This window comes from Mustela lutreola, chromosome 1 (assembly GCF_030435805.1).
Source record: "Mustela lutreola isolate mMusLut2 chromosome 1, mMusLut2.pri, whole genome shotgun sequence".
Classification (NCBI taxonomy): Eukaryota; Metazoa; Chordata; class Mammalia; order Carnivora; family Mustelidae; genus Mustela; species Mustela lutreola.
The window spans coordinates 7,197,981-7,211,097 of NC_081290.1; the positions used below are offsets into that span (position 1 = coordinate 7,197,981).

At 44.4% G+C, this 13,117-nt stretch overlaps 1 protein-coding gene and 1 long non-coding RNA gene across 2 annotated transcripts; one reads left to right on the forward strand and one right to left on the reverse strand.

Annotated features, from left to right (window-relative positions):
• The first annotated feature begins 839 nt into the window (after positions 1 to 839).
• On the forward strand, positions 840 to 5,522 carry LOC131818948 (uncharacterized). Its single transcript, XR_009348982.1, has 3 exons — positions 840 to 979; positions 4,086 to 4,242; positions 4,984 to 5,522. It is a non-coding gene; the product is annotated as an uncharacterized LOC131818948 (long non-coding RNA).
• Positions 5,523 to 6,007: 485 nt separating this feature from the next.
• On the reverse strand, positions 6,008 to 12,900 carry ODAPH (odontogenesis associated phosphoprotein). Its single transcript, XM_059153736.1, has 2 exons — positions 12,831 to 12,900; positions 6,008 to 6,626 (listed from the first exon to the last, which is right to left on the reverse strand). The coding sequence occupies exons 1-2, from the start codon at positions 12,895 to 12,897 to the stop codon at positions 6,229 to 6,231; spliced, it is 465 nt and encodes a 154-aa protein (XP_059009719.1). The 5' UTR covers positions 12,898 to 12,900; the 3' UTR covers positions 6,008 to 6,228.
• Positions 12,901 to 13,117: the final 217 nt, after the last annotated feature.

Here is a 13,117-nt window from a genome sequence, read left to right on the forward strand (position 1 = left end):
AGACGCCCCCATACAGGGTTATATTTAAGGCTGTTCAAACTACTCTGTTTTAAATTTGCCTTAGCTGGGAAAGACAAACGCTTGTTGGTACAGACTAAAAAACATGCGGTCTTCTGCTTACTCTTACGATGTGATGATCCAGTGAAATATTGTTCCCCACAATTTATTGAAATACAGTTGACATCTATCATTGTGTAAGTTTAAGGTATCCCACATGGTGCTTAGACATACTTCTATATTGCGGTATGATTACCACAAAGGTGTTAGCTAAACTCTCCATCCTGTCACATAAATACCAGTTCTGTTTTCATGGTGAGAATATTTAAGATCTACTCTCTTAGCAACTTTCAATTCTCTGGTACAGTATTATTAGGTGTAAGCACCAAACTGTACGTTAGATGCTCAGCACATGTTAATCTTTTTTTTAAAATTAATTAATTATTTAGTTTATTTGACAGAGATCACAAGTAGGCAGAAAGGTAGGCAGGGGTGGAGGGTGGAAGCAGGGTCCCTGCCAAACAGAGAGCCTGATGCAGGGCTCGATCCCAGAACCCTGGGATCATGACCTGAGCGGAAGGCAGAGGCTTTAACCCACTGAGGCACACCAGGAGCCCCAGAACATATTAATCTTATGATAGGGAGTTTATGCTCTTTGACCAATATTTCCCCATTTTTTTGTGTTGCCTGTCAGCCCTGGTAGCCACCATTCTACTTTCTGTGTCTTGGAGTTTAGCTTTTTTAGATTCCACATATATGTGATATTATACAGTATATATATTATATAGTTTGTCTTTTTGGTGTTTTTTTTTATGATTTTTATTTATTTATTTGACAGAGAGAGAGCACAAACAGGAGCAACAGAGGGAGAAGAAGAAGCAGGCTTTCCACTGAGCAGGGAGCCCAATACAGGACTCGATCCCAGAACCCTGGGATTGTGACCTGAGCAGAAGGCAGCCGCTTAACTGACCAAGCCACTCAGGTGCCCCAGTATTTGTCCTTGTTTGTCTGACTTATCAGTGAAGTATTACTTTACACAAGCTTGCCAACTACTGATCATAGATATTTGAGTGCTTGCTTGATAAACCTACAATTATAGTTAGCATGTATTTACATATTTCCCACACACTGCAGCACTAAAGATTTTTATTTTTATTTTTATTTTTAAAGATTATTTATTTATTTATTTGACAGAGAGAGATCACAAGTAGGCAGAGAGGCAGGCAGAGAGAGAGAGGAGGAAGCAGGCTCCCTGCTGAGCAGAGAGCCCGACGCGGGACTAGATCCCAGGACCCTGAGATCATGACCTGAGCCGAAGGCAGCGGCTTAACCCCACTGAGCCACCCAGGCGCCCAAATCTTATTCTTTTGCATTTGAATTCTTTTCATCAACATGAACTTGTGGAATTGATTTATGCTGTTGTGTGAAGCCGTAATCCATGGTCCTGCCTTGCTGTGCAGTATTTGGGTATATGATACAGTAACGATTCATCAGTTCTACTGTGGATGGATGGACTTGGTGTCTCCAGTTTAGAGCTGTTTCATGATGACTCAGCGGTTTTACTTGGCACTGATCCTAGGAGTTGCTGCGGTATATGGAACCAATGGTCCAAGCACATTGTTTCAGTTTGTGTCTATTCTTTCTTGGATCTTCCATCCTTGTTTTCTTTGTGTCTCTTTAGAACAAGCCTGGAGGTTCTACTGGGAACCTGATAGTCACTTACATTTTGTTATAAAAACAAGTCAAATATGCTCTGTGCTTAAAACAGGAAAGTGCTGATTCTCTCTTTATTTCTTTATGTATGAAAGTACCTGAGCATTGTAATGCTCTTTTCTTTAGAATCAAAGCCAGCTTTCTCTAGATCATTTCTAGGAGTTTAGTTGCTAACTGTTATCAAAATTGGATACTTCCTGTTAGGGTCCAAATTTATCCCCCAACATTCATATGTCCAAGTGCTAACCCCCAGGACCTCAGAATGTGACTCTATTTGGAGATAGGACCTTTAGAGAGGCGATTTAAGTTAAGATGAGGATTTTAGAGTGGTCCTTAAGCCAATCTGATTGGTATCCTTACTAAGAAGGGAAAATTTAGGGGCGCCTGGGTGGCTCAGTCAGTTAAGCTCTGCCTTCAGCTCAGGTCATGAACCCAGGGTCCTGGGATCAAGTCCCACATCGGGCTCCCTGCTCAGTGGGGGGTCTGCTTCTCCCTTGGCCTTTGCTGCTCCCCCTGCTTATGTTCTTTCTCTCTCTCTCTGACAAATAAAAAAATAAAATCTTAACAAAATAGAGAAGAAAAAGTTTGCATATGCAGGAAAGACACTGGGCATACATGCCCAGAGGGAAGACCATGTAAAGAGACAGGAAGAGGGGAAGACAGCCATCTGCAAGCGGAGGAGAGAGGCCTCCGAGGAAAGCTATCCTCTTGACAGCTTGATTCTTGACTTTCGGCCTCCAGAACTGTGAGAAAGTAAATTCGGATTGTTTAAGCCACCCACTATGTGGCATCTGGTGATAGAAGTGCCACCAAACTTACACACCTCCTAAATTAAGTTTGCAGGTGCCATAAAGTAATATTTATAAAATAATTCCACTCTTTCTGAATTTTTCATTTTTAATCAGGAGCTTAGCAAACCCTGGTGTTTTAATGCACAACAAACCAATCATTTAGTAGCAAACCCCATGCAGCCTGCGTGTCCTTCCTCTCCTGGTTTGGCTGCCTCCTGAATAATTTGAGATTTAGTTGCAGAAATCATAGTCAAGTACTTCAAATACTTCATATTTTCAAATACTTCATATTTTTATGTAAGAATGTTCTCTTACATAATCATCAAATTCAGAAAATTTAACACTGACATTAAGACCTGAAACATGGTCCACATTAAAATTTTGCCAGCTGTCCCAATAATATCTTTTCTGGCAATCTCTCCTCTCTTTCCCACTTCTAGGACTATATGTTACATTTAGTTATCTTATCTCTTTAATTTTATGTATGTATGTAGGCAAGTAAGTAAGTAACGTCAACACCCACTGTGGGGCTTGAACTCACTACCGTGAGATCCAGAGTCACATGCTTTTCCAGTTGAGCCAGCCAGGTGCTCCTCATGCCTCTCTAATCTCCTTTAGACCTTGTCTACCATGACATCTACACTTCTAAAGAGTACGTAGCGGGTGTTTTGTCAAAGATCCTCAGTCTGGGCTTGTCTGATGATTAGGTTCAGGTCACGCCTCTTTAGCGTGACTGGAACTTTAGACTTGCACAGGCTATTCACACCACAAAACAAAGATGCAGGCAAGAGTTATCACACCCTGCCATTGCTTCAAAAGCCACAAGTATCACCTGTATACTAAGAGGATATATATTTTTCACAGTTCTTTTATTTATTTGACAGAGAGAGAGAGAGAGAGAGAGAGAGAGCAAGCATGCCTAAGCAGGGGGAGCAGCAGAGGGAGAGGGAGAAGAGGCTCCCGCTGAATAGGGAACCCAACGTGGGGCTCGATCCCAGGACCCTGAGATCATAACCTGAGCTGAAGGCAGAGACTTAACCAACTGAGCCATCCCAGGTGCCCCTAAGAAGAACATATTTGATAAATAAATTCACTTTGAAGTATTAGCGATGAAGACTGTTCTCCTCCTGAGTCAACACACCTGCTAGGCTTCCCTGTATTTTTTTTTTTTTTTTAAGATTTGTTTATTTACTGGAAGGGGGAAGGATTGGGAGGGTAAGGGGAGGGGCAGAGGGAGAAGAGGAAATCCTAAATGGACTCTGCGTGGAGGGCAGAGCCCACACCCCAGCATTACTGTATTTTTTAAAAAGATTTTATTTATTTATTTGAGAGACAGAAAGAATGGGAGAGCAAGAGCAGGGGGGAGGGTCAGAGGAGAGGGAGAAGCAGACTCCCTGCTGGGCAGGGAGCCCGATGTGGGGCCCAGTCCCATGACTCTGAGATCATGATCTGAGCTGAAGGCAGAGGCTTAACCCACTGAGCCTCTCAGGTGCCTCATCACTGTATTTTTAAAGAACAATTTATTAGGCAAAAGGATGTAGTTTTTTTAAAAAAATTCATGAAAGCATGTGTTTTCAATTACAGATGTAGGCACTTCTCATATAGGCAACTGGACGCATGGCCGAGGGTGGGGAATGATGCAGTCATACCCGGCCTTATTCTGAAAACAGTCCTTGCTGTGAAACACTACAGGTGCAGGCTGCCTTCTCCAACAGATGCAGTGAGAGAAGCCCTGAAGCTGGTGAGTTTGTCTCAGTGTCCTGAGGTTTATCTATCAAACCAGCCAGGTCTTCATGGACTAGGTTTCAGAACAGTTGAGTTTGGGATTGCAAAATTCTCATGTTTGGGGAGAGAAAGCCCAGTCCAAGCAAGTTCGTTTGGGCAACTTGTGGCCCTGTGAGCACATGCTGGCATAGAGGGGGTCCAGAAAGGGAGGTGAGAGTCCAACGCAAACCTTTTCCCTGTCTTCAGGTTTGCCCAAGGCTGGCCCTTTTCTTTCTTTTTTCTTCCTTCCTCCCTTCCTTCCTTCTTCTCTCCTTCTCTCTCTGTCTCCCTTTCTTTCGTTTTTAAAGACTTTATTTATTTCAGAGAGTGAGAGCAAGCACACGTGCACATGAGTGGGAGGAGGGGCAGAGGGCGAGGGAAAGAATCTGAAGCAGACTCCATACCGAGTGTGGAGCCTGACCTGGGGCTCGATCCCACAACCCTGAGATCATGACCTGAGCCCAAATCGAGTTAGATGCTTAACTGACTGAGCTGCCCAGGTGTCCCTATGTTGGCCCCTTTCTGGTTATGCCCCTCTAGTCAGAAAGAAAGCAAAAGATTGAGCAAATATATTACAAAATAAAGAGTTTCTTAGCGAGGATTTCAAATATGTTTTATTTAAGCCCGTAATTTTGAAGCAAATATCTGTTATAAGACAATTAGCTATGAAGTAAATGAAGGAAATGATTTTTTTTCTTTTTATCTTTTCATACGGCAGAACAGTGTGGTCTCTCCCTTTCCCAGGCAACACTCCCAGCGTCCTCAGGTCTTCAGGTTCCTTTCTTCCCTCCGTCGAAACAGTGGCGGCAGCAGCAACTTTTGCACATAGTTCTTGGGAGGAACAGGTGTAAACCACTGACCTCACATGCAAAAGCCAGGTTTCCATGTTCCAGGCAAGGTGAGCGGCACAATCAGGAGACGGTGTTTTATGGAATGACTAGAGCGATACCCGGTGAATGCAGTCAGCGGGACTTACTTCTCTGGCACTCTCAGGTTCCTAGAGTTGAGTGAACTTAACGTCCATGGAGCTCTAGAGTCACCAGAACATCCACGTAAACTTTTAATCAGACGGTTGGGCCTAGACACATGTCGAAAATTTTAGGGGAACTATACAATTTAAGCTAGTATCCGGACAAGATAATGTGAGAAACAGTGAGAGAGAGGAGGGGGTTGCTTAAACAGTCAACATTAAAGTAACTTTAGATATTACAGTTAAAAATAGTTTTTTAAGTTAAGTAGTTTAGTTTATGATATCTTCAAGGTATTACCTTAGACTCCCCGTAATTTGTTTTGTTTTAATTTTTATAATTCTTTTGTTGTTGTTGTTGATAGGAAACTGAGTGGATCTTGAAAGTTCTCACAAGAAAAAAATTGTTACTGTGTATGGTAATGGTTGCTAACAGGACTTACGGTATATTATTTTGCAATATATACAAATATGAAATGATCACATTGCATGTCTAAAACTAATATGAATATTATGTCAATAACACCTCAATAAAAAAATAAATGAATAACCCCTATCTACACCACTGCCAAACAGAGAATAAAATAAAACTCTCAGTTTTCTGCAATTTCCTTTAAAGTTCACTTTGTAAATACACCCTGCTCTGTAAATTTTCCAGTGAGTAGAAAAGGTGTCATTAATGTTTTCATTGGTTTATATCAGTTTCTTTAAATGTTTTCACTTTAATTGAGAAGAGAGAGCTGATTCTTCTGTCATCTCAGTCTGTATAAGAATTCCCGGAACCACCTGTTGGAGGATTTTATTTGCATCAATATCCTGTGATCTTAACAGTCGGGGATAAAGTAAAGTAATGCAGTTACCGCTCCCATTAGCAAACCTGAATAACCTATAAACCAGTATCTTCCCTGCTGACAAGAAGAACAACTTCTAGTCTGTGGTGTTTAAGATACTTCAAGTTCAATTGGTTTCGTTTGGAAGAAGAAAGCAGAAATCGGTTTAGAGTCTTCTCTGCGCCAGTGGCTTCTTTTGCTTCCACATATTTGGGACTTCTCTTTTCCATCTGCTTTCCTCAGATGAGCTTCCTCTCCAGAGCCTTCCCCTGGGAATATACCTATAGTGAGGAGTAAGGCGACCGTATGGCCAAAAAAATGGACGAAACGGAAACCGGTGGTTGCACCTCCAAGGAAGGAAAGGTCTGTGTGGAAACCTAATGGGGACTCTAGGTCCTTGCCATGGAAAAAAATGAAAGGGACACTTTGGTGTCCTTGTGACGGGCTGGATCCTTGTCACCGGATTCCTCCTGGGGGGTGGAGGGGTGAGAGTGAAGACCTCGCAGTCCGTAGGGCCTCCGTTATCTTGCAAGCCTGCAGGAGGGGTGGCTCCCTCTTTCTGTCCTGTGGAGAGGAGTAGGCAAGTCAGGGAAACAGGCTTGATCACAGAAGCAGGAAGGAGATACTTTAGGTGGTAGCAGGGTGGAAAGATTGGGAGAGAGAACGAGAGAAGGCTTCAAAGGTGGTTGACAAAACTGCAAAGGTCCAACAGAATGAGTCATGAACGGGCGCCTGGGTGGCTCAGTGGGTTAGGCCGCTGCCTTCGGCTCGGGTCATGATCTCAGAGTCCTGGGATCGAGTCCCGCATCGGGCTCTCTGCTCAGCGGAGAGCCTGCTTCCCTCTCTCTCTCTGTCTGCCTCTCCATCTACTTGTGATTTCTCTCTGTCAAATAAATAAATAAAAATCTTTAAAAAAAAAAAAAAAAAAAAAAAAAAAGAATGAGTCATGAACACACCTCATGACCCAGCAGTCCCACACTGGAGAATGTACCCAAGAGAAATGAGTGTGTGCATCTCCAAAAGACTACCTTGGGAATGTTCGTAGCAGCCTCATGCACACCAACTTGAGCTGGGGAACAGGGCAAGTGTCCACCAATAGGAGAATGGCTAACCAAGCTGTGTGTGCACGATGAAAAGAAGCCACCAGAAGGAAGAGATACTATCACAACAGCATGGAGGCCTCCCATGGGTGTTACGTTGGACAAAAGGAGTTGGACATAAAAGTGTACATACTTATATAACTGATCTGTGGTTAAAAAATTTTCAAAAAGTGACTAATTTACACTTAAGGTATGTGTTATTTTGTGGAAAAAGTAGAATTCTTGAGATTGATCCAGGGGGTTGTCACATGGATGTGGAGGTACACACACACACACACATTTACACACATGTTTACACATATAACACACATATACGTGTATATGTAAAATGTGATCAGTCTGTGCATTTAAGATTTGTCTATGTTATTGTTCATAAATTATAACTGAATAAAGGAAGTTCAGTGGAGAAAAAGAATTAACATTAAGAAAATAAAAATAACCGCCCCTCCCAAAGGCTGTTAATCCAAGAGGTCTGCTTCACTTCCCCAGCAGCGAGGAAGGGGAACCAGCACTGAGAACCAGGATGAAATTAGTTTTTGAGAAGAAATTTGGATCGGACTCTGGTGTCCAGGTCTTCTCTACTTCTCTGTATCAGCCCACTGAACTGGCTATGAAGTAGTGAGCTTTCCTTCAGAAAATCATTCCTTCCCTTTCTTGGAGGCTTACAATACAGGCCTGAAATGGGCTGAGTGTGCATGATGGAAAAATAAAGGCCCCACAGGAGGCTGAGAGTGCTGACTGCTAACAAAGAGCTGGATTCCCCTTGCCTTTAGAACAACCTAGATCAGATTTCTTGGTCGGACAGGAAATGCCTATCGCCTGCCCGTGTCCGTAGCTCCTTCTGGAGATTCTGTTTTACCCACAACCCCCGGGAATCCCTACAGGTCCTTGGCGGAGGGACACTCAGCTCATGCATTGGCTGACCAATGACCAATCAGTTTCTCATTTGAGAATTTCAACAAAGAGACTCAGTTGGTGGAAGATGGTAGTAGAAAGTGTAGGGGAAGGACAAGAGTGTTAGGTTTTGGCCAGTTGTAAGTAGGGAAGCCAGTCTTTCCATAGAAGCTATAGCACGGGAAGACCCAAAAAAAGAGAGACAAGAGACTACGTGGTAACAGTTTGGTGATGAGAGTGGCCTTGGTTCTTGACTTTCCAGGGCTGATCCTTCTGAAGCCTGGCTGTGCTCAAGGCTCATGGACATAGCCGTTAGTAATCACTCCACCTCCAACTCTACTCTTTTCTTGAGCTAATTTGAATGGGCGTCTATTCCTTGAATTAAATACTGACCCTTTCTTGCATACCCACCCAGGCTGCTGAGTATTGAAACCCTATGACTAAAACTAGATTAAGTTGTTTCAAACCACAGAAGATGATTAAATCCCACATCACTTATTCTTTTCTCCTACACAGTTAGAACAGTTCTGAACCTTTGTAACATGAAAACTTTCTGTAAGAGGAGAATCCAGTCCCTAGCGGAGAAGCTAGCTTTGTTCTTAAGTTCCATCTTGACACTTTTGTTATTAGATCAGACTTAGCTAGGCCCGAGCTCTGCTATTCAGTATGCTTGTATTCCAGCTGTTAAACCAACCACCTGCCTCTCGTGTTCATCTCATTTCTTAAATCGGACACTACTCACGAAATCTCCCTGCTGACTGTGGGGTATTAGAGCCAGCTAGGCAACTTTTCTCTAATTCTGGGAGATCCAGCAGTGTTCAGGGCTCTTTTCTGGGTATTTCCAAGGTCTCCAGATCAAGATACAAGCTTGTCCCAGCAACCAACCCAAGAATGTGGCAGGACCACATAAAACTACATTCTTCTGGCAAACTAGATACATGATGACTATTTCAGGTCACTGGTCGGCCGGCACAAGTGTTCTGAAATGTGGGAACCACAGGGATTGATTTGGGAAACTGTCCCAGGGTAAGGCCACACATCTGAGTGAGGAGGTTGATGCAGTTCATGGTCTCCAGCTCCGGCTGAGTTGACGCTGCTCATCCATTCTTTTGTTTCTCCTTGTTCTGCTCCATCCTGCTGTCTTCTAAACCTTTGACATTCTTCTCAAAGCCTCTTCAAAATTCTCATTCTTCATTCCTTTGAAGAATTCTCTTCAAAAGTCTGTCTTTCTAAGTAGACTACCTTGCCTCATATTTCAGAAAAGAAACGTCAGTGATCTGCCATGAACTTCTTTGGTTCCTATTTCTCTCACTTTAGAGAAAAGTCTACATAGTTCCAGCTCAATTCCCACCCCTCCCCTCATATTTAATCTACTAGAATATGACTATGCTTTTCCTACTCCACAAAAGCTATTTTGGCAAAAACATCAATGGTCCCAAGCTTTTACCACGTTGGTTCCAGAGGTCTAGGCACCATTTCCTGTCCTTTTTGCCTGGATCACTCTTAAGCAGAGTTCATGCCTCAGTCCCTCGGGGAAGCCTTTCCTACCCTGAGGCTGGCTTAAGGCCCTTGGCAGTATATTTCCACACCACCCTGGGAGTCCATTTTTGGAATACTCATCAGCCAGGTTATGACTATTCAGTGGTTATATTCCTCATCCACTGAAATACCCACATGGCCATCCTGTAGACCAGTGTCTTCTCACCCCTAGCTCAGGGCCTGCAGTGGAATGCAACCGATCGAGAGAAATCTCTGTTCTGTAATTGCAAAAGTCACCATCTTTCCACCTCTCAGGGATAATGTGATCATTATAAATAAATGTTTTTTAATATGTAACATATTAACATGCCACCAAAGGCACTGAAGGTCATACATGAGAGCCCTCCTGCGACCTTAATCAGACCAAAGTAGGCCAACTATTTCAAAGCAGATTGAAAACGCTTTGAGCAGAAGAGCATAGTGTGTAAAAGCACAGACTCTAGAACCAGGCTCCCGGCGTTCTCCCGTTTAGGAACCTTGACCGTTGACAGGTTCCTTAACTTTTCTGAGTCTCTTTTCTTTATTTCGAAAAAGGAGAGAATAATACTCACTGCTTTGTTGTATTATCTGAAATAAGATATGTAAAGAGCTCAGAACACGTCTGACCCACAGTACGCATTTACTAGGTGTTTTCTACTGTTATTATTCATCTTGAACGTTATGGAAAGATTCTATCAACATAAGCCCCATTTTCTTGGGCTCATGTGATCATACTTTACAGATTTATTTATTTATTTATTTGACAGACAGAGATCACAAGCAGACAGAGAGGCAGGCAGGGGCAGGGGGAAGCAGGCTCCCTGCTGAGCAGAGCGCGCTATGTGGGGCTCGATCCCAGGACCCTGAGATCATGACCCGAGCCAAAGGCAGAGGCTGAACCCACTGAGCCACCCAGGACATAGTCAAGAAGTTGGATGAAAGACAGGCAGGTGCTGAAGGCTCTCTGTAGGTTTTTGTGAAGCTCAGTGAGTATTTAATTCCAGTCCCAGAAAATGTTCAATAATAACTTACATTTGAATTTAGAGCATAATAAAACATCAAGCCCAAATATTGCCTGAAGTTTGGATATCAACTTTAAGTGGATTTATTTTAGTCTAGACATGAAATGCATAGCATACCAAAAGCTATGACTTTTTTTTTGTTGTTTAAAGGATGAGAAGTTCCTTTTCTTTAAAACGAAAAACAAACACACAATTACCTGCAGTCTGTGGTTATTTGGGCAGACAACAGCCGGTCTGTGATGAACAGTACTGATTTTTAAGAGAAGTAAGCTTTATGCATGGAGTTCAAGTGTGCCGTTCTTCCTTTATGCGGCTCGTGGAATCGTGGGTGCTTCCGGAGGTGAGCCAGAAAGGAACACGGGTCCTGTGATGAGTTCTCACACAATAACGGGCAACTGAGTTTATTTTGCAGACCCCAGCATGACCGGCTATTTTGGCAAATCTCTAGTTTTACAGAGAAAGAGCTTGGAGGCCAGCGAGTGTCACCAAGGCCTGTTTCCATTCCGTGCTCCCAACTAGCCCCTTCCCCTGTGCAGACTCTGCTGTGCCGGGTGCTGTGGCAAACGCGGGGATGCTAAAGACACAGGCCCGGGCCTGGAGAGGAGGGCAGGTGCTGCAACGACACGGCTCTGGGACACCGAGCGGAATGCGGCCCGAGCCGCGGCTGATGACGGTTCACAGACGTCAGCGACAGAGAGAGCCTGCAGTTTCCAGCTGGGTCGTAGGAAAGCCTTTGCGGGGCAATGCTGTCCTGATGGCGAGACAGAGCTGCACGGGGGAGGTGAGAGCAGGAAGAGGGAGCAGCCTCGCAGTGGGAGAGGCCAGGGTGAGTCCTGACACCCACTGGGTCCTCGAGCCGCCCGCTGGAGCCCTGGCTGCCCAGACAGAAGAGAGCTGCACGGGAAGGATTTCCGAGCCGTCTCAGGGACGGCGGCGAAGCGTGAGCCAGATCCACAAGTCAAATCTGACCATTTAATTAGTGGTTTTTAGATGTGAACAAACCTGCAATCTCATTATAACTCGTTCAGTTGCATATTTACAATGATTCCCCCTGAAGAGGCTTCACTTTCTGGAAAGATGTCAGGTGGCTAGTTCTGTTTTACAATGCCTTATTTTTCTATGTATCTATTATTTTTAAAAGATATTTATTTATTTACTTATTTGACAGAGAGACACAGCGAGAGAGCGGGAACACAAGCAGGAGGAGTGGGAGAGGGAGAAGCAGGCTCCCCACTGAGCAGGGAGCCCGATGCAGGACTCGATCCCAGGACCCTGGGATCATGACCTGAGTCATAGGCAGGCGCTTAACAACTGAGCCACCCAGGTGCCCCTACAATGCCTCTTTTAGATATCACCTTCCACAGGTGAGGCTTGGGAGTCTGGTCTTGGGAACGGGGCTGGTGTTATTTGTAACATCTCCTCTCTCTCTGATCGAGAGAGTTCGGGCAGAGGTTGGGCAAGGTGACCTCTGGTGGTCCTCCCCAGCCGTGAGGTCTCGGTCCCTCTCCACGCTATGTGAGCCTTGGGGGAGGGGAGCAAAGAATGTGTTGGGGGATGAGTCGGGTTTGGCCGAGCCTCTGCAGAGCCCGCAGGGACTTGGTTTGATCCTGGGTCTCGTCTCCCTGAACAGTATCTGGTTCTGGAACTAAGGTGAACTGTGAAATAACTAGTTGCGATTAATTAAATCTATTAACAAAGAGAGACTAAGCAGCCTCAAAATTACTGTGCTGTTGGGGATAGTGAGAGGCGGACATTGCTGTAAGGGAGGAAATTGTTAGCTCTACGGCAGTCACGACTGGTTACCGTGTTAGAAGCTGGAAGAGCTTTTCTCGGGCGATCGCTCCTTCGGTCCTCATAAACCCTATCCCTACTACTCTTTCTGTCACTTCACGTGCAAGGGGACTGGTACCAGAAAGGTTAAGTACGTCTGACATCATGCAGTTAGAGGCTGAGAGTAGGACCAAGGTCTTCAGACGGTAAATTTTAGCTTCTTTCTAAAAGGTGACGGTTGTGATTAACTTACAGTGACTCCAGTTCTTTTTTTTTTTTTTTTTTTTTAAAGATTTTATTTATTTGACAGAGAGAGAGATCACAAGTAGGCAGAGAGACAAGCTGGTGGAAGCTGGCAAAATCACTTCTGATTGATGGATATCTATAGCTACGCAACCAAATCTTGTCTTTTCACGGAACTTATTAATTAGGGACCCACAGGAGAATAAACACAAAACCCTTACCTGCTGCCACAGCTACCGCCGCCCAGCAGACCAACAGCCAGTCGGAGAAGCGGAGCCCGTGAGCCATGGTTCCCACGCTGAGCTGTCGCGGCCTGGAAGCCAAGGTTGCTTTAAAGGGGCCTGGGTGAGTCACGCAGCCTGATTCAGGTAATTTGCATTCGCACAGCGGACCACAGGGATCAGGGCCTGCGGTGTGAGGGTAAGAAGTCAGCGAGGAAATTCCAGACAGCATTTGTCAACCAGAAGCTTCTCGTCAGGACAGACCTCATTCCTCTGTCCTGAGGGTC